This window comes from Symsagittifera roscoffensis, chromosome 2 (assembly GCF_963678635.1).
Source record: "Symsagittifera roscoffensis chromosome 2, txSymRosc1.1, whole genome shotgun sequence".
Classification (NCBI taxonomy): domain Eukaryota; kingdom Metazoa; phylum Xenacoelomorpha; order Acoela; family Convolutidae; genus Symsagittifera; species Symsagittifera roscoffensis.
Window position 1 is genome coordinate 31,788,206 of NC_087063.1, and position 22,329 is coordinate 31,810,534.

At 34.6% G+C, this 22,329-nt stretch overlaps 1 protein-coding gene across 2 annotated transcripts; it reads left to right on the forward strand.

Moving 5' to 3' along the window:
- The first annotated feature begins 351 nt into the window (after positions 1–351).
- LOC134840101 (regulator of microtubule dynamics protein 1-like) lies at positions 352–16,114 on the forward strand. 2 transcript variants are annotated; one of them, XM_063855793.1, is made up of 4 exons: positions 352–669; positions 1,187–1,325; positions 15,141–15,282; positions 15,600–16,114. In XM_063855793.1, the coding sequence occupies exons 1-4, from the start codon at positions 355–357 to the stop codon at positions 15,925–15,927; spliced, it is 924 nt and encodes a 307-aa protein (XP_063711863.1). In that variant the 5' UTR covers positions 352–354; the 3' UTR covers positions 15,928–16,114. The 2 variants fall into 2 exon arrangements, with proteins under 2 accessions (XP_063711863.1, XP_063711864.1); XM_063855794.1 differs by having other exon boundaries at positions 558–669; positions 1,191–1,325.
- Positions 16,115–22,329: the final 6,215 nt, after the last annotated feature.

Consider the following 22,329-nt stretch of genomic DNA (forward strand, 5'->3'; position numbering starts at 1 on the left):
ATTGGATCCAAATGATAAATTGGCCATTCTTTGCCTTTAACTACTCGAGCTCCAAAATTAGCCGTTAATATGGAGCTAATTTACTTTTTTCAGGGCATTCCAGTACCTGAATTGTTTTTATTCATTAGTATAACAAATAATGATCCCAAAAACTTCGCTCCAACGCATCTGAGGAGATACTGTCGATATTTCTCTAATTTTCTGGATCAAGTTGGTTTGGAATTTTTCCGACTCAACCGCTGCACCTTCCCTTTTCATACTACTTGGAAGGTATTACTCGCAGCGTTACCTGTGTTCGGTTTAAGATATCTTTCGTTTCCTGGTAATCTTTCGTCTTTCATTTTCAGATCACCAATGAGCTATTCATTTAGTTTGTCTAAATTGAATTTTCTTCTGGCTGTCAGGAAAATTCCTCTTCGTTACAAATTTCAGCCGAACTGGTGTCAGAATGTTTCTAGAGCACTTATCCTGAAACGTAGCCAGTTCATTCCCCAATCCATATCACTTCTATTTACTTTTCCTTCCATCTTCTCTTATAAAAAAGCTAATTCAATTAACTCAAGTCTTTCTGTGATTGAGCAAGTGGACTCGGCATTGCGAGCTGGTAGCTATGATAAAGCAGTCAGTGATTTACGGGAATTGCTGAAGGATGATGCTGCTAATTTCGAGGTACTGAAAAATGCTCGTTTCTTTTTTGCATATCAGTACATTGTTGACTCGACTCCAAGCAATCATCTGAACTATGAGAGATTTGGTTACGTAGCAATATTTAGAGAATCGCGTATTCCTACTCGTCAGTAAGCAGACAAACACTGTATTAGCCAATCAGAATCGAGACAAGGAAGAAATTAATAAATAATATTTTTTTTCGAAAGTTCGTTTTCCCATCTCGACCCTGATTGTTTAATGTGGTATTTGCCTACTTACTGACGAGTAGGATTACTCGGTTGTCTATAAGAGCCCGCACTTCGAGAGATTTCTACCCCCAGAAAACGATACGTCACTGTGGAATATTTTTTCAGCATAGTTTGATGTGTTTTATCTCTAATAATTTCGGTCAATTTAGTGCGATTTATGAAGCTTAGCTCCGTCTAGAAAACAAGGGAGGTTTTCAGCAGCCAATTGCTTGGTTTGGTTCTTGCCAACAGCTGGTAAATTCCTTAAGTTATCAGATGTTTGTGCCTAGCTAGTGTGGAGACTGTCCTATGCCTGTTGGTGCAATGCAAGAGACAAAACACTGAAATCGCCAGAACAGTTGAATTTATTCGAAGAGGCTCTAATCTATGCCCAGAAGGCATACGAAATGAATCCAAATCACGCAGCAGGTAAAGTTGGGCTCTTTTTATTTTCCCCCACCTCACACAACCATCAATTTTATGGTGTAACGAGTGGTTTTACAAGGTTAATTATAAAGACCAAATCTGTTTGAATTAGCTTAATTAGTCCGCATTTCGATTTTCATAAGGATCGGACGATGTGAACAATAAATAATGTGAAAATTGCAGGTGGGGGGAAGGAAAAGCACGTGCAAAAAAACTGACGGTTGGTATCAATTTGATGAAAGTTTGAAACAACAAAAATTGTAACTCAACGAAACCAATGACTTGCTTAGCAATCATGAACAAAGCAGACCTGCTTCTAGAGGCTAAAAACTGCAGAAATTGCTAGAGGAAGAAAAAATCAAAAGCTATTCTATGAAGATACCATTATGAAAATGCATGTAGAACTACAAGAAGATCGTCTACAACAACAAAAGCTACAAGATATACAGCAAACTATCACAAGACTGGAAAAAGATGTAGAATTTTTCCAAAAACAAACTGAAAAAATAATTGACAACTTACTAGAACAAAAACAACAAGCAGAGTATCCGAAATTTCAACGATACAATGACAAATTTCAGTTCAAATTCGTCACTAAGTTTGCAAAAAACCTCATAATATCGGACAGCTCAACGAACAATTAATCAACAGGATTTTGGGCCACTAATCGCAATACATTCATATTCATCGGCTACTATAAATGACTTTAATAATTTTGTTGACAAATATACTTGAGGGACAAAAGTTTAAACTCTTGTTATGCATGTGGGACATAATTCTATTGACGGGGGACTAACTGGAAAAGAATTTTGTGAACAACTTCGTGAAACTATTGAGAAATCCATTAAAAAGTTCAAGCCTCATATAGTTGCAGTTTGCAAAAAGCTCCCGTGAAAAACGTTTTTTTTTGGCAGAGATCAAAACAACAATGAAATAAACATTTTCAATGATGCTCTGGAAAATGTGTTTGGAAATGGATGGTTCATTTCCCTGGTCAAAAGTTGAGTGTGTGAATACTAATCTAACAGCTACTAACATTAGTGACGACGGAATGCACCCGAATGCTAGTGGCATTCAACTACTAGTGGAAAATCTACGGGGCTTTTTCTAAAAACGGTCTTACCATTTTCAATACTGAAGTTACAATAGGACGTTTGAGTTAGAATTTTGAGGGTCAGTTGATGAATTTCAATTTTTTTGCCGCTTTTTCAGTTTTTGTGTTTGGCTCAGGAATTGAACAACAAAAACAACCTTTTTTTGCAAAACTTTATTTACTCAAACTTTCAACCACTCAAGGGAAATAACACAATCAAATACCGGACTTATTTTTAACTGTATGTACTATTGTATTATTTCAACTTAAGTTTTTTGCATATGGTAAAAAACTCATTTAGTCCTCTCAGGAGACATTGAGGAAAATCCTGGTCATTTTCATGAACTGCAAGAACTATCTTATGAACGTTTCGAAACTGAAGGTGAATCCAAGAAAGTCAATTTTTGCTTGATAAATTTCAGAAGCTTGCAAAACAAATATCATGAAATTGTCGATTTTTCAGATGAGTTTTCGATGAACACTATAGTTGTAGCAACAGAAACATGGCTCAATAACAAATTAAAAGGAAACACTTTTCTTAGCTCAAGGCCTTATTTTGTTCATCTTCCACGCTCCGCAAGCACAAGTCTTAAAAGAGGGGCAGGTCTTGGAATTTGGACTCCTTTATAATTCAAAATGCATATATGTAAAGATCTCATGACTGCTGGCAGAAAGTTTTTTTAGTCATTATGGGTTGAAACTGAGTCATCAAGTATGCAAAAAACTTTGATTATTGTTTTGTATTGCTCAAGAAAAAACCTCTCTCAGTACTTTTTTGACGAATCAGGTGGTCAAATTTCTCAAGCGTTTGGAAGTTTTTGTATTTGGAGACTACAATATAGATCTTTTAAAACAAAACGTGTCATAAAAAACTTTACGACTTTGCTGTAAGTTGTGGTTTAGCTATGTCAAACGTTACTAAACCATCACGTGTAAGAGATAATAATGTCTCACTTATCGCCCATTGCTTAGTTTCCCACAACCAAATAAATTATGTTAGTTCCTACGAATTGCCATTCAACACAGACCACTATATGCTTACATATGAAGCATCATTTTCTTGCAAGCCAATAAATGACTTCTTTGAATGTGAGACAAGGGATTTCCATAAATTAAATCGCGGAAAATTCAGACTTTGCAATTTTTGATTGATCAGAAATATATAAAAAATCCTCGGGATCAGAAACAATTGAGACTTTTGGACTTATTGTTGAAAATTTTATAAGTGCGCATGCTCCATATAGACGAAAAACCGGTAACCAAAAATAAAAAACCATGGATTGATAAATCCTTGATAACTCTGATAAACATTAAACATAGGTGTTTCAATATATTGAAAAACACTGGTTGTGTGGTAGCGCACAGAGTACAAAGAGGTTAGAAATTTGGTCAACCGAAAATTGGCAATTACTTCACAAAAATATCACAGGGAAAATGTTAAGCATCTTTCCAACATTAAAGAACAATGGGATTTCCTAAACAAAAAGCTAGGGAGAAAGTGCAATTAAAAGTCAGTATTTATAAGCGAATTAAATATGGAAATTGGCAAAAAAAAAACAAAAGTTGTTACTGAAATAGCAAATCATTTGAATCAAGTTTTTTTTTCAAAATTAGGCGTTTTTAATTGTGAACATGTACCCAGAAAAACAAAAGAAAATACTAATGCTGTATTTGATTTTCGTTGCGTCACCAGAAAAGAAATTTTGGAAGAATTAGATAATTCCCCGTTGAATAAACCTCAAGGGCCAATGGTATACAAGCTTTTTGCCTTCAACAAGCTAAACTTGCTATCGGATTTTTCAATAACACACCTCCAATTCACAATAAATGAAATTATAATACAAGTTTCCGTCATTCCTCAGAAAAGCATATATCATCACCCCTGTCTTCAAAAAAGGTAAAACACAGGTTGCATCAAATTATAGGCCTCATTGTGTGGCAAACACGCTTTCAAAAATTTTTGAACGCTTGCTTTTGAACCAACTTACGGATTATCTGAAACAAAATTCGTTATTAAACGTCTACCAATTCGGGTTTAAGGAAATTAAATCTGCGACGGATGCATTTATCACTTCTACCGAAATTGTTTGTGAAGACATGGATCAATCAACAAGAACAAATGCACTTTTTCTAGATCTTGCTTAAGCTTTAAATTCCGTTTCTCTTGAAATCTTCTAGAAAAAATTGAAATGTATGGTTTTCCAAAAATGCATCAAATCTCCTAAACGATTTTTTAAGAGACCATCAACAATGTGTGAAACTTCGAAATCATTTTTCTGAAAAATACTGAGAAAAATGGAATTGATAGGAATACTATAACAGAGTACCTGTGAAACTAAGCGAACGCACAAAATAAATAAAACAAAACAGATTCCTGAAAACAAATTAGGGAAAGAAATTGTCTGAAACAATAGTTGTAATAAATGGAACAATTTAAACGTGAAGCTGAGAAAAGTTAAAGCTAAACAAAAATTTAAGTTGAAAATTTTTTAATAGAAGTAGACCAAAAAAAATTACATGCTATTGACAGATCCATTAGTTCTTTTCGAGATTATTTTATATCTGATATTAGTATTGTTTTTTTTCATTTATACAAGTTGTATTTGTATATTTAAACGCCAGTATGGTTGCTGATTTTTAACATATTATGACAATCCCATTTTGTAGCAGCATGTATGTTTAACCAATTAGCCGTTAATATGGAGCTAATTTACTTTTTTCAGGGCATTCCAGTACCTGAATTGTTTCTATTCATTAGTATAACAAATAATGGTCCCAGAAACTTCGCTCCAACGCATCTGAGGAGAACTGTCGATATTTCCCTAATTTTCTGGATCAAGTTGGTTTCATTTTTTCCGACTCAACCGCTGCACCTTCCTTTTTCATGCTACTTGGAAGGTATTACTTGGAAAAGCAGCTGCAAAAAAACTGACGGTTGGTATCAATTTGATGAAAGTTTGAAACAACAAAAATTGTAACTCAACGAAACCAATGACTTGCTTAGCAATCATGAACAAAGCAGACCTGCTTCTAGAGGCTAAAAACTGCAGAAATTGCTAGAGGAAGAAAAAATCAAAAGCTATTCTATGAAGATACCATTATGAAAATGCATGTAGAACTACAAGAAGATCGTCTACAACAACAAAAGCTACAAGATATACAGCAAACTATCACAAGACTGGAAAAAGATAGAGAATTTTTCCAAAAACAAACTGAAAAAATAATTGACAACTTACTAGAACAAAAACAACAAGCAGAGTATCCGAAATTTCAACGATACAATGACAAATTTCAGTTCAAATTCGTCACTAAGTTTGCAAAAAACCTCATAATATCGGACAGCTCAACGAACAATTAATCAACAGGATTTTGGGCCACTAATCGCAATACATTCATATTCATCGGCTACTATAAATGACTTTAATAATTTTGTTGACAAATATACTTGAGGGACAAAAGTTTAAACTCTTGTTATGCATGTGGGACATAATTCTATTGACGGGGGACTAACTGGAAAAGAATTTTGTGAACAACTTCGTGAAACTATTGAGAAATCCATTAAAAAGTTCAAGCCTCATATAGTTGCAGTTTGCAAAAAGCTCCCGTGAAAAACGTTTTTTTTGGCAGAGATCAAAACAACAATGAAATAAACATTTTCAATGATGCTCTGGAAAATGTGTTTGGAAATGGATGGTTCATTTCCCTGGTCAAAAGTTGAGTGTGTGAATACTAATCTAACAGCTACTAACATTAGTGACGACGGAATGCACCCGAATGCTAGTGGCATTCAACTACTAGTGAAAAATCTACGGGGCTTTTTCTAAAAACGGTCTTACCATTTTCAATACTGAAGTTACAATAGGACGTTTGAGTTAGAATTTTGAGGGTCAGTTGATGAATTTCAATTTTTTTGCCGCTTTTTCAGTTTTTGTGTTTGGCTCAGGAATTGAACAACAAAAACAACCTTTTTTTGCAAAACTTTATTTACTCAAACTTTCAACCACTCAAGGGAAATAACACAATCAAATACCGGACTTATTTTTAACTGTATGTACTATTGTATTATTTCAACTTAAGTTTTTTGCATATGGTAAAAAACCCATTTAGTCCTCTCAGGAGACATTGAGGAAAATCCTGGTCATTTTCATGAACTGCAAGAACTATCTTATGAACGTTTGGAAACTGAAGGTGAATCCAAGAAAGTCAATTTTTGCTTGATAAATTTCAGAAGCTTGCAAAACAAATATCATGAAATTGTCGATTTTTCAGATGAGTTTTCGATGAACACTATAGTTGTAGCAACAGAAACATGGCTCAACAACAAATTAAAAGGAAACACTTTTCTTAGCTCAAGGCCTTATTTTGTTCATCTTCCACGCTCCGCAAGCACAAGTCTTAAAAGAGGGGCAGGTCTTGGAATTTGGACTCCTTTATAATTCAAAATGCATATATGTAAAGATCTCATGACTGCTGGCAGAAAGTTTTTTTAGTCATTATGGGTTGAAACTGAGTCATCAAGTATGCAAAAAACTTTGATTATTGTTTTGTATTGCTCAAGAAAAAACCTCTCTCAGTACTTTTTTGACGAATCAGGTGGTCAAATTTCTCAAGCGTTTGGAAGTTTTTGTATTTGGAGACTACAATATAGATCTTTTAAAACAAAACGTGTCATAAAAAACTTTACGACTTTGCTGTAAGTTGTGGTTTAGCTATGTCAAACGTTACTAAACCATCACGTGTAAGAGATAATAATGTCTCACTTATCGCCCATTGCTTAGTTTCCCACAACCAAATAAATTATGTTAGTTCCTACGAATTGCCATTCAACACAGACCACTATATGCTTACATATGAAGCATCATTTTCTTGCAAGCCAATAAATGACTTCTTTGAATGTGAGACAAGGGATTTCCATAAATTAAATCGCGGAAAATTCAGACTTTGCAATTTTTGATTGATCAGAAATATATAAAAAATCCTCGGGATCAGAAACAATTGAGACTTTTGGACTTATTGTTGAAAATTTTATAAGTGCGCATGCTCCATATAGACGAAAAACCGGTAACCAAAAATAAAAAACCATGGATTGATAAATCCTTGATAACTCTGATAAACATTAAACATAGGTGTTTCAATATATTGAAAAACACTGGTTGTGTGGTAGCGCACAGAGTACAAAGAGGTTAGAAATTTGGTCAACCGAAAATTGGCAATTACTTCACAAAAATATCACAGGGAAAATGTTAAGCATCTTTCCAACATTAAAGAACAATGGGATTTCCTAAACAAAAAGCTAGGGAGAAAGTGCAATTAAAAATCAGTATTTATAAGCGAATTAAATATGGAAATTGGCAAAAAAAAACAAAAGTTGTTACTGAAATAGCAAATCATTTGAATCAAGTTTTTTTTTCAAAATTAGGAGTTTTTAATTGTGAACATGTACCCAGAAAAACAAAAGAAAATACTAATGCTGTATTTGATTTTCGTTGCGTCACCAGAAAAGAAATTTTGGAAGAATTAGATAATTCCCCGTTGAATAAACCTCAAGGGCCAATGGTATACAAGCTTTTTGCCTTCAACAAGCTAAACTTGCTATCGGATTTTTCAATAACACACCTCCAATTCACAATAAATGAAATTATAATACAAGTTTCCGTCATTCCTCAGAAAAGCATATATCATCACCCCTGTCTTCAAAAAAGGTAAAACACAGGTTGCATCAAATTATAGGCCTCATTGTGTGGCAAACACGCTTTCAAAAATTTTTGAACGCTTGCTTTTGAACCAACTTACGGATTATCTGAAACAAAATTCGTTATTAAACGTCTACCAATTCGGGTTTAAGGAAATTAAATCTGCGACGGATGCATTTATCACTTCTACCGAAATTGTTTGTGAAGACATGGATCAATCAACAAGAACAAATGCACTTTTTCTAGATCTTGCTTAAGCTTTAAATTCCGTTTCTCTTGAAATCTTCTAGAAAAAATTGAAATGTATGGTTTTCCAAAAATGCATCAAATCTCCTAAACGATTTTTTAAGAGACCATCAACAATGTGTGAAACTTCGAAATCATTTTTCTGAAAAATACTGAGAAAAATGGAATTGATAGGAATACTATAACAGAGTACCTGTGAAACTAAGCGAACGCACAAAATAAATAAAACAAAACAGATTCCTGAAAACAAATTAGGGAAAGAAATTGTCTGAAACAATAGTTGTAATAAATGGAACAATTTAAACGTGAAGCTGAGAAAAGTTAAAGCTAAACAAAAATTTAAGTTGAAAATTTTTTAATAGAAGTAGACCAAAATTACATGCTATTGACAGATCCATTAGTTCTTTTCGAGATTATTTTATATCTGATATTAGTATTGTTTTTTTTTTCATTTATACAAGTTGTATTTGTATATTTAAACGCCAGTATGGTTGCTGATTTTTAACATATTATGACAATCCCATTTTGTAGCAGCATGTATGTTTAACCAATTAGCCGTTAATATGGAGCTAATTTACTTTTTTCAGGGCATTCCAGTACCTGAATTGTTTCTATTCATTAGTATAACAAATAATGGTCCCAGAAACTTCGCTCCAACGCATCTGAGGAGAACTGTCGATATTTTCCTAATTTTCTGGATCAAGTTGGTTTCATTTTTTCCGACTCAACCGCTGCACCTTCCTTTTTCATGCTACTTGGAAGGTATTACTTGGAAAAGCAGCTGCAAAAAAACTGACGGTTGGTTTCAATTTGATGGAAGTTTGAAACAACAAAAATTGTAACTCAACGAAACCAATGACTTGCTTAGCAAACATGAACAAAGCAGACCTGCTTCTAGAGGCTAAAAATTGCAGAAATTGCTAGAGGAAGAAAAAATCAAAAGCTATACTATGAAGATACCATTATGAAAATGCATGTAGAACTACAAGAAGATCGTCTACAACAACAAAAGCTACAAGATATACAGCAAACTATCACAAGACTGGAAAAAGATGTAGAATTTTTCCAAAATCAAACTGAAAAAATAATTGACAACTTATTAGAACAAAAACAACAAGCAGAGTATCCGACACTTCAACGATACAATGACAAATTTCAGTTCAAATTCATCACTAAGTTTGCAAAAAACCTCATAGTATCGGACAGCTCAACGAACAATTAATCAACAGGATATTGGGCCACTAATCGCAATACATTCATTTTCATCGGCTACTATAAATGACTTTAATAATTTTGTTGACAAATATACTTGAGGGACAAATATTTAAACTCTTGTTATGCATGTGGGACATAATTCTATTGACGGGGGACTAACTGGAAAAGAATTTTGTGAACAATTTCGTGAAACTATTGAGAAATCCATTAAACAATTCAAGCCTCATATAGTTGCAGTTTGCAAAAAAACTCCCGTGAAAACGTTTTTTTTTTGGCAGAGATCAAAACAACAATGAAATAAACCTTTTCAATGATGCTCTGGAAAATGTGTTTGGAAATGGATGGTTCATTTCCCTGGTCAAAAGTTGAGTGTGTGAATACTAATCTAACAGCTACTAACATTAGTGACGACGGAATGCACCCGAATGCTAGTGGCATTCAACTACTAGTGGAAAATCTACGGGGCTTTTTCTAAAAAAGGTCTTACCATTTCCAATACTGAAGTTAAACCGCAGAAAATAGTTGGCAAAACATAGGACGTTTGAGTTACAATTTTGAGGGTCAGTTGATAAATTTGAATTTTTTTTGCCGCTTTTTCAGTTTTTTGTGTTTTTGGCTCAGGAATTGAACAACAAAAACAACCTTTTTTGCTAAACTTTATTTACTCAAACCTTCAACCACTCAAGGGAAATAACACAATTAAGTACCGGACTTATTTATATCTGTATGTACTATTGTAGTATTTCAACTTAAGTTTTTTGCGTATGGTAAAAAACCCAAATTAGTCCTTTCAGGAGACATTGAGGAAAATCCTGGTCATTTTCATGAACTGCAAGAACTATCTTATGAACGTTTTTTCGAAACTGAAAGTGAATCCAAGACAGTCAATTTTTGCTTGATAAATTTCAGAAGCTTGCAAAACAAATATGGAATTGTCGATTTTTCAGATGAATTTTCGATGAACACTATAGTTGTAGCAACAGAAACATGGCTCAATAACAAATTAGAATGAAACACTTTTCTTAGCTCAAGGCATTATTTTGTTCATCTTCCACGCTCCGCAAGCACAGGTCTTAAAAGAGGGGCAGGTCTTGGAATTTGGACTCCTTTATCATTCAAAATGCATATGTAAAGATCTCATGACTGCTGGCAGAAAGTTTTTTTAGTCATTATGGGTTGAAACTGAGTCATCAAGTATGCAAAAAACTTTGATTAGTGTTTTGTATTGCTCAAGAAAAAACCTCTCTCAGTACTTTTTTGAAGAATTAGGTGCTCAAATTTCTCAAGCGTTTGAAAGTTTTTGTATTTGGAGACTACAATATAGATCTTTTAAAACAAGACGTGTCATCAAAACTTTGCGACTTTGCTGTAAGTTGTGGTTTAGCAATGTCAAACGTTACTAAACCATCACGTGTAACAGAATAATGTCTCACTTATCGCCCATTGCTTAGTTTCCCACAACCAAATAAATTTTGTTAGTTCTACGAATTGCCATTCAACACAGACCACTATATGCTTACATATGAAGCAATTTTCTTGCAAGCCACTAAATGACATCATTGAATTTGAGACAAGAGGTTGTCATAATTTTAATCGGGGAAAATTCAGACCTTGCAATTTTTGATTGATCAGAAATGTATAAAAAATCCTCGGGATTAGAAACAATTGAGAAATTTGGACTTATTGTTGAAAAATTTATAAGTGCACATGCTCCATATAGCACAAAAACCGGTAACCAAAAATACCATGGATTGATAAATCCTTGATAACTCTGATAAACATTAAACATAGGTGTTTCAATATATTGAAAAACACTGGTTGTGTGGTAGCGCACAGAATACAAAGAGGTTAGAAATTTGGTCAACCGAAAATTGGAAATTGCTTCACAAAAATATCACAGGGAAAATTTTTAGCAGCTTTCCAACATGAAAGAACAATGGGATTTCATAAACAAAAAACTAGGGAAAAAAGAGCAACCAAAAGTCAGTAACTATAAGCGAATTAAATATGGAAATTGGCAAAAAAAAAGTTGTTACTGAAATAGCAAATCATCTGAATCAAGTTTTTTTTTCAAAGTTAGGCGTTTTCAATTGTGAACATATACCCAGAAAAACAAAAGAAATTACTAATGCTGTATTTGATTTTCGTTGCGTCACAAGAAAAAAATTTTTGGAAGAAATAGATAATTCCTCGTTGAATAAATCTCTAGGGCCAATGGTATACAAGCTTTTTGCCTTCAACAAGCTAAACTTGCTATCGGATTTTGCAATAACACACCTCCAATTCGCAAAAAATGAAATTATAATACAAGTTTTCGTCATGCCTTAAAAAAGCATATATCATCACCCCTGTCTTCAAAAAAGGTAAAACACAGGTTGCATCAAATTATAGGCCTCATTTTGTGGCAAACACGCTTTCAAAAATTTTTGAACGCTTGCTTTTGAACCAATTTATGGATTATCTGAAACAAAATTCGTTATTAAACGTCTACCAATTCGGATTTAAGGAAATTAAATCTGCAACTGATGCAGTTATCACTTTAACCGAAATTGTTTGTGAAAACATGGATCAATCAAGAAGAACAAATGCACTTTTTCTAGATCTTGCTAAAGCTTTAAATTCCATTTCGCTTGAAATCTTCTTGAAAAAATTGAAATGTATGGTTTTCCAAAAATGCATCGAATCTCCTAAACGATTTTTTAGAGACCATCAACAATGTGTTAAACTTCGAAATCATTTTTCTGACTGGATAACACTTAATCATGGCGTTCCACAAGGTACTGTTTTGAGAACATTAGTTTTCATTTTTCATATAAATGATTTTAAGAACCAAATCAACCGGAACATGATTTAAGTGCAATTTGCAGATGTTTAAAGTATTTTATGTACAGGAAACTCAATTCAGGATCTAAGAACCTCAATGCTCGAAACACTAGAAAAAGTACATGATTATTTAAATGAAAAAAATTGTCCTCAATGTTGATAAAACGGAACTTAATGTCTTTAGGGAAGAGAATATTTTCGAAAAAAAATTTCTAGAGAAAAAACAATACCCGCAAAGTTACATGCCAGGTATCTTGGAATTTTAGTGGACAAAAATCTTACTTTTTCAGATGAATGGAACAAATGTTTAAGCAAAATGGTTGTTGCAATTAAGTCAATATACTGCGTTCGACACATGGTACCATTAGAAACAAGAATTATGCTTTCCAGATCACTATTTTTGCCACATTTATCTTTGAGCTCAGCATTTTTTCAAAATCTACCCATGTCTCAAATTAACAGGGAATCGAAGTGTGCTATCTCCGCAGAAAATATGATCATTCACGAGATCTACTTCTCAAATCTAAGGTCTTACCAGTCGAACCTTTTCTCACCCAGCACAGCTTGGCTGGATGTTCGATGTGGTGAAAAATATTGAGAAAAATTGAATTAATAGACAGTTCATCTATAACAGAGTACCTGTGAAACTAAGCGAACGCACAAAACAAGTAAAACAAAACAGATTCCTGAAAACAAATTAGGGAAAGAAATTGTCTTAAGCAATAGTTGTAATAAATGGAACAATTTAAACGTGAAGCTGAGAAAACTTAAAGCTAAACAAAAATTTAAGTTTGAACTTGAAAATTTTTTAAAAGAAATACACTAAAAAATTGCTATTGACAGATCCATTAGTTCTTTTCGAGATTATTTCATATCTAATATTAGTATTGTTTTTTTTTCATTTTGATTTATACAAGTTGTATTTGTATATTTACACGCCGGTATGGTTGCTGATTTTTAACCTATTATGACAATCCCATTTTGTAGCTGCATGTGTGTTTAACCAAGCGGTTATTTTGAATTTACATGTTTGTGAGAAAATATGATGGTTCTTTTTTTTTTTGATTAGCAAAAAAGGATTGTGCTTAGAATTGAAAAAAAAAATCATATAAATTTTTCCGTGAAACAATTATGGTCAAGTCAGGTTTGCCGCAGTGTCATGAATTATCTAAGGTTTCATGGAGAGAAGTTCGGCTTTTTTCAATTTTCCCCTCGTATTCGAATTTCAAAGTTTAAAGTTATTTTAGCGTTGTCATAATGCAATAAAAATTATCACGGTTGAAATATTTGTCTTTATACCTTGCATGGTATAATAACGCAGTTTAAGCTATAATGGCATGTTAAACAACTAAGAAAATTAAAAATTCTGTCTCTCTCTTTTTGATGGACGTGTTTTTGGGCGACTTTTCTCATTGCCGGACATGGACCCATTTCTGCTTTTAATATTTTCTGAAAAAAGTAGTGACAGCTTTGTTTTTCGTGAAGAAAGTTTGCTTTTTATACTTTTAAAGACAATTTTGACTTGCGACTGCAAGCTTCTTGTAATCTGAAACTTGACTTCATTCCCCGTAAACAATTTTTTCTATACTCATTATTATACAAGCGAAGCTCATGTGATCGCATGAACTTGCTTTTTTCCAACTTAAATCGCAAATATTTGTGTTCATTTTGAAAGATGTTTTTGAAAACTACCACGTATTATAAAAATTATCACGGTGAACATATTTGTTTTTTATACCTTACATTGTATAATCATGCATATTTAACCATAATGCCACATTAAACAATTAAGAAAATTAGTGTTGCTAAGTCGCAAAAATTAGTGTTCATTTTGAAAGTGTTCTTTTATTGCAGTATATGCATAAGATCAATAACCAGCTATTAAGTACAGCCAATTCTAAGGATTTGAACACAGACTATTATATTACAAATATTACTTTAGCTTCAAGGTGTCATGAATCTGTAGCGTTGAAGTAGGGAAGGAAACCCGCAACAAAATAAGAGGGTTTTAATGAACTTTTTCGTATACTAGTTAAAATGCGTACGCTCTATAAATTGAGGCATGTTATTGGTAAATTTCTTTTTTTATTATTTAACTGGTACTGCTAATGCGTCATATTTGGCTTGCGTCAATTAGCAAGTAAGTAGACTGATAGTTGGCGTGCGTCACTTAGAAATTATCTAGACTCAATATTTTACTCATTCAGTTTTTCCCAGTAGCAGTATCGGTCAAATTTTTAGTTGGTATGAAATTGAACAGTCGTCCTGTTTTTTCGGCAGATTATCATTCCGATTTCGAATGCCGATCTTTTTATTTTTATCGGCATTGTCAACTTATTTTATGTCGTTGGAAGGACAAGAATAGATTTTTTTTTGTTCTATTTTTTTTTGGACGGTTGTGGTGTAAAAGTTTCAAAACTTAACCGCTCAAAATTTTTTTTAACAATGATATCGTATGGCATTTTTTTGTTTTCGCCTCAATGGGATGCTATCCACGTATTTTCAGTTTAATGGCTGCTCGATGACCGATACTAAAAGCTTATTTAATGCTGGCGGTTATGCTTCTAGCTTGTTTTTCTGAAATTGATTTTTTTTCTTCCAAATTTTTGTTTATTTTAACAAATTTTAATCGATTAAATGATTGCCGTCTCATTTTCTATACGTTAGCTTGCCATGATACGCTTGCGTTGTATCCCAAGTGAAGCGAATGACCTGCTATGTTAACCCTGTATTTGTGAATGTGCTCAGCTCATAAGATGATGGGAATTGCATTGACTGAGGCGAACCTTGGCAAAAGAGAGAAGCTGGCAAACTCCAACAGAGTTTACAACCATCTGAAGACAGCCTGTGAACTGAACCCAGATGACCCCGAGGCACACTACTTCTACGGGTCAGTTTCACCCTTTTACCAAACGCAACTGCATAGCTGGTTGAATGTGGTCGATACTCTCAGGGATCTGTTTGAGAGATATTTTTTTTGCAGTGCTGGTTTTATATATTTCTTATCTAGTAACGCCTTATGCGAGACCAATTGATTTGTCTCAGTTCAATTTGGAGCGATTTCTGAGCCGGATTATTCTGTCCAAAACTCTGTCCAAAACGTTCAGCTAAAAGTCGGAATTTGTTTGGAAAAATCTTCCCCAGCACAATTATTTTGTCACTTTCTTCGCAAGTCTGAACAAGACGTGGAACATATTTTTTTTTCAGTTCTGTCTGTTTCGTGGCCTGTGTGATTCCATCCACTGTGAAATCCATCGCAGGGTTGTTTGTCTCCCTTCCCAAATCCTCCTTCGAAGAGGCACTCCTCCACTTCTCATCTGCAGAGAATCTGAAGCCGAACTTCATGTGTCGCAACCAGTTTGCGATGGCCAAGACATACGAGATGCTAGGACAGTTCAAAGAAGCGCATTATTGGATGGAAAAGGCGAGTCGCTTTGAAGCTCACACTGTGAAAGACAAGAAGGATCGAAATGACGCAATTGAAACATTGAATAAGTGGAAGACAAACAAAAACTTCAAACTTTTTTTCCTCTGAACAGATATTATACCTTATGATTTTGAAATACGTCATTCTGAACAATCAAGTTCAGTTATTTGAAATTCAAATTCAACAAGCTGTCAATAAGAATTAACGGACGTTCAAATTCAACACAAGACATTCAAATACAGCTAAGGCAATATTCAAACGCAGCGCAAAAACAAAACAAAAATGATTGTTCCAATCCAAGTAATTCTAAATACTCTTCATTAACACAACGAGGAATCAACGTGAGAACGTTCCCGCACAAGAATTCCTCGGATAAAAATCGATTGCATCTGGGCTTTATTGTCAGTGTCTATAAACAAAATTACTCGTGTCAGACAAACTTTTAAATATTGCGACTCTCTTCTAAGACGGATCAAACGTCTGTTAACGCATGAATCACACGAAATAAATCGCGCGTATATTCTCTCAAATTGGCGTTCTTTAAACCCCCCACAGCACTGCAAAAGTTGATCACAGGTGAAAAAATTTTTTAAGTTGAGCTCAGGACAATAAAAACCTTTCAGATGCTATAAAAAATCCGCCAAAACGATTTTTGAAAAAGTGAAGAAAAAAAACACCACGAGCACAAATTTTCCGCCGTTTTCTTCAAAGTAACCGGAAGAAAAAATATTCGAATTGTGTAAAAAAATGTTTCTAAAACCAAAAAGCTTGTGATCGAAAATAGAGGGCAGTCGAATCATTCAGAGTTTATCCCTTTAATACGAGCAGTCTGGTTAGTTATGCTCTGGTACAGTTATATAGTTAAAATTGTCTTTGTCGTATTTGAAGTTCCTGTGATTTTGAACATCGGTTCTTTTTGAGAAATAATTACCTCGGCGGAAAATTTTCAGGGTTCTAACCTTTTGCGAAATTACCACACATCCTCCAAAACAATTGCACTAGAATAAAAACAACCAGTTTCTGTGAAGTTAACTTAGAATATTCCGACGACAATGATTGCAGTCAGCAAGTTCAAAAGAACAAAAAAATTGAAAAAGAAAACACTAAAATTTTGATCGTAGTAAGTTTTCTCTTGTTCTTCTTTTTCCAAGAGCAAAAGATTTATTTTAATGATATGACATTGACATTCTTGAGAAAAACAAAGCGGATAGCCCCAACACTTGTTTTTCAACACAAACATTGCATGGCAAACTAGCCAAAATTTTAAGAACATTTTAAGAAAACCTTACCCACACACAAAATTCTTTTTTTATCATACCATGCAATATGAAGCCGTAATATTGCAAGTCGGAACTTTTTAAGCCGAGTATGTAGAAAAATCACTGAAATTGTATCAAACCGGTACCAAGGCGCACATGCTACAATTGAAAACCGTAGATTTTTCCCATCACTGAAGTGACGTAGACGGATCACGGGACATAGAAGTGGAATCTTTTTGACTTCAACGAGCAAGTGAACGAGTTTTCTTCAATGTTTTTGTCGCTTTTCTATCGATTTACACCAGTGTCAGCTTAGTGTTTTTTTGGAACCTAATTCACAGATATTGGTGCCACTTTTGGGACATCTTTACAGGTTTTTGATAGCATTTGTTTTAACATTCGATTAGTAAAAATTTAACAAAGTTGATGAAATTTTATTTCAAATGATCCGAAATAACTTCATTTTTTAGACAACATTATAAAATTTGATATCAGAATTTTTCTAACTCCATACATCTTGTTGTTTTGAAATGCATAAATTAAACGTATTGTGGCTACAGGTTTTTTTAGTTTGTTACATGCAAGTTTAGTGTGGATGCCTTCAGTTTGTTATCTTCCAAATTATTACTGGCAAAAATGAGTATCTTTATTTGAGTTGTTTTGCTGAATCGCATTTACAATTTTTAAGCATATGCAGCTGCTTTATTCATGACTAGTGTATGTCGGTGGTTAATCACGCGTGGCTGAGTGGTTAGAGCGTGAGACTCAAAACCTGTAGATTGCATTAAGTCGCAGATCGAATCCTAGACCTAGCCGACTTTTTGCTACGAGTATTATTTCTATTTCTCCTTATTGCCCTTTCTAGAGCTGCTTAATTACGAGGCCAAACTGTGGGTACTACCAGACTGTGGGTACTACCACGCCATTGAGGAGCCTCGTCGCCGATTGCAAAGAGATCTCCTGGGGATTGAGTTTTTGGCAAAGCGTTCCCGTGCTGGTTCTACCCTTTTTGACTAACTTGTCAAGATGAGCTGAAAGTGATACCCAAGTAACAGAACTACGGGACAAATTCGATTTCCATATTTTTGTAGATCAATCGTCATCAGCGCTCAATCTACTTTCTTTTCTGAACTTGACTGCTTTGGATTTTTCGACATTCACTGTTATCAGGTTATCTTCACAGTACCTTTCAAGTGACTGTAGCGCCTCTTGTACGTCTTGACGTGGTGTTTGTTTGTTAATTTCTGGATTTTTTGGGTAAAAAGCTACATTTCTACAATCGAAAAATTTTCTTTAAAAAATTTTTTGAAATAAATTATATGTTAGCATGAAATTATAGACAAATCGAAATCGTAAAAACAGAAAAGGTGGAAACTCTCAGAAAATTGTGACCAAATGAATAAAATATTACATAATAGTTGTTACATAATTTTATTAATAATTGTGAAGTTCTGATTGGTTAAATTTTGTAAGTTTTGAAATAATGATGTGTATGACACTTTGTATGATCTTTGATCATTTTGTACTGATAGTTTAGATCTTATAAATCTAAAGATGCACAAAAATGTGCAAAAACGTTTTTTGAAATAACAATTTAAACACATTCTCAAATTATTTAGATGTAAATTTTTTAAACCGACGGCGTTGAGCCAATTTTCAATTACAGTCTTTCCTACAAGGAGACGTAGTTTTATTTTTTCCTTTTTTAGTGGAAAAATCTTTCGATCTTATGATCTTTTTATATTTTGCCATGTCAGAATTGAAATGGTCTACATTGTAGCGGCTAACTTCCTCTACTACAGCCTGGAACAACTTGGCAACCCGGAAAAATAACATTTTTTGCCCAAAATACTGGCTATTCCGGGACTTTCCTCAAACCCGAACGCCACGAACCCACAGAAGAACCCCGCAAGCCTAATCCGCAGGAAAATTCTAGCAGAAAAACGTCAAGTGGTGGTGTGGCACGACATCATCAAAACATTTATCAACAGTCGCGGGAACAATTACAGAGCTTGCACTGCAGAAAAATTGGCAGAAATCCTGAAACACTGACAAATAACAGCGCAATTGTATACCGTCAGAGAAACGGTACACCAGATGTCAGGAACCGGACAAAACTTCTAAGAACGGAAATTAACAAAGCCAGGACAGATGAGAAAAACGTCGAAGGCAAACTAGAAAGGGCGAGAGGCGCAGCACAGAGGACTTAAGATGAAATACTTAAGTCTCAGGGGACAAAGACAAACAACAACAGTTAAAGAGACCCATCAAAAGAAGCTAATGAAATTATCAGAAAGGCCAGACCGCCCTCTAGGGAAGCATGGTGAGGGTTCAGTAAAATCTCTTGATGATGTTGAATTACCAAATTGGTTACAACAAGTGTTGGCATTAGGGCCGAAACATCCTGTCAGGGATAATTTTAATGAGACACACTTTCTCGCTGTTATTGACATCTTTCTTTCGGATCTCAAAAATCGTAAAGTTTTTAGGGAGGCCCTTTGTGACATCGAAGCAGAGGCAAAAGCCAATGCTAAAAAAGTGAAACAAACACCATCTGACAAAAGCGTTGAGATGGCCCGAAAGTATCTGAAGATTAATGGATTAGTTGCGGTACTGTATGACAAAAGTGTGGATTTTTGTGTAATGAGGAAGGTTACCTACAAAAACAAGTTATCTGATATATTGGATTCAAATCAGTTCAGCGAAAGCAAAAGAACAAGTGATGCGATTGTTATGAAGATATGAAAAGATATCAAAAAGGAGTTGTTGGCTATGAGGAAAAAAGACGATATGAGTGAAAAGCTCTACACAAGGATGAGGTCTACTGGGGGAATCCCACCAGGCTTTACGGGTTGGCAAAGGTGCTTAAAAAATAACCTAGTGAGACCGGTCCTTTCATTGCCTGGTAGCCCCTATTATAAATGAACAAGGTTCTTGCAAAGTTTTTCGAGAAAATTGAGGGCGCAAACTTCGAAACCAAATCACTAGAAGCAAAAGAAATTTTAGAGAGCATTAGCCTCGAGCCCAATGCAAATGTGATATTTCTAGGTGTGAAGAGAGAGTTTGTATACAAATGTTCCACTCAAAGAAGCAATAGACATAGCTCTGAGAGAACTGTTTGAGCAAGATGAACCACAGTCAATTGCTAGAAATACCAAGAAAAGACTGATGCACATGGCAGCTAGTCATGTCCATTTCAAGGGCAATGAAACATGGTACTTTCAGAAAGATGGTTTGGCAGTGGGGGCATCTCTTGCTGTTATTTTGGCAAATCTTTGGCTGGAGCAGTACAAAACTGGACTATCGAGGGATATTCACGAAAATTTTATAATCGAAAAAGATCTCAATGGAACATGTCCCGAGTGCAATAAGAAGGTCAGGTACAGGTCAAAAGGTGTAGAATATGATTGCTGCTTGAACTGGTATCACGTAAAATGCGGTGATTTATCAGATGATGAGTATCGAAATATAAGTGAAATTGTCTGGTTCTGTAGAAAATGCATCGCGATAATGGAGAAAAACAAGTCAGTGCAGCAAGCTAAGTTTTTTCTCCGTTACATTGACGACATAGTGAGAAAAATGAAGGGTGATCCTGAAAAAGTGCTACGGGCAGCATATTTTTTACATCAAAATTTACAGTTCACAGTAGAGACACCAAACACAAATGGGACATTTGCATTTTTGGATTTAAACTTTAGTAATGATAAAAACAGGAAAAATAACTGTGGGTGGCATCAGAAACCAACAGATACAGGTACCATGCTAAATTTTAGAAGTTGCTTCCCCTTCAGTACAAAAGAAGTGTGATTGAAGGAACTGTTCACCGGGTTTTCCGCAGTACGTCAACATGGAAAGATAATGATAAATCGATGAAAATCAACCGTAAACAGTGGTTCGATAAGCAATATCCGGAAAGTTGGTCGTCGCGGGTTGCATCGCAAGCCCTTGAAAAGATCATCAGGGAGCGCAAAAACCAAAAAGAAGATGGCTGAGAAAAAGAAGCCCTGTGATTATAGCAGCGATTCACCACCCATCTTAATGATTCAATATTGGGGGAATCACAGTCAGACATTAGCAAAAAAAAGTGCGCGATATCACGAATGCGGAGATATATTTACGACGAGGAAAAAGAGAACTTGTGTGCCCCCTTTAAAATCCTCCTTTTCCAGTGAACTGAAATCAAAAGTGGTGCACAAACTTGAATGTTGTGGGTGCAAATCCATCTATGTTGGCCAGACGGTCCGACATCTCACCACAAGGATTGAAAGTTACCGAAAAGAGGATACTCCGGTTGGACAGCATATAAGGCAGTGTAGTAGTGATAACGGTGAGTTGCAGTTTAATTGGAAGATAATCGAGCAGGCGTTCAGCAGCATTAAGTTACTTACTTTAGAGGTGCTGCACATTAGGAAAGAGAGAACGGCGCGACCAGTTTAGAAGTAGGGAGCTGAAACTAAGGCTATAGTTCCAGAATCGAAAAATTTTGGCTGAAACAAAAATATTGAAACAACCTACATGTTAACATGAAATTAGCGACAAAACAAAATTGTAACGACAAAAAAGGTGAAAATTCTCAGAAGTTTGTGACTAAATGAATAAAATTGTTATATAATAGTTGTTACATAATTTTGTGATAATTGTGAAAACGTGATCGGTTTAATTTTTTTGAAATAAAGATGTGTATGACGTTTTCATGATTTTTGATAATTTTGTACAGATAGTTTAGATATTTAAAACCTGAAGATGCACAAAAAAATCGAAAACGTTTGTTTGATTATACAATTTTAACGCAATCTCAATTTTGTAATTTTCGATTTTTAAAATGTTTTTTTTTTGCCTCGGAAGAGTGATTATGAATAGTTTCGATCTGATTGTTGAGAAGCTCATCCTTTTGTTTTTTTTTCGCTTGGAGTTGCTGCTTTATTTGTTTTATTCATCAACCAAAATTTTAGATGGCAGTCGTTCGACATTTTTCCATTAATTTTAGCTGCCATTGCAAGCCTTATCATTTGTTGTTTCGTCATCGTTTTTCTTGTTACTGGTTTTATTGGAGCTTGCTTTTTGTGGCAACTGATTATTGGTTTGTTGGTTTCCTATGTTGCACCAATCCTCGTGATGACCTTTTCTTGGCGTCCAGAGATCTTGCATTTTAGACATTCATTGAGTGAAAAAATGTGAAATGAGATTTCTACACCTTCTCACATTTTAACGCCATCTATTCTCGAATTCTCGATTTTTGAGACCAGTCGGT

Excerpts from the sequence above, each read along its gene's own strand:
- LOC134840101 (XM_063855793.1), top strand. The coding sequence starts at position 355 with ATGAGCTATTCATTTAGTTTGTCTAAATTGAATTTTCTTCTGGCTGTC. Across the intron at positions 1,326-15,140 it reads GAATCCAAATCACGCAGCAG|CTCATAAGATGATGGGAATT; the intron begins GTAAAGTTGGGC and ends GAATGTGCTCAG. Across the intron at positions 15,283-15,599 it reads GAGGCACACTACTTCTACGG|TTCTGTCTGTTTCGTGGCCT; the intron begins GTCAGTTTCACC and ends TTTTTTTTTCAG.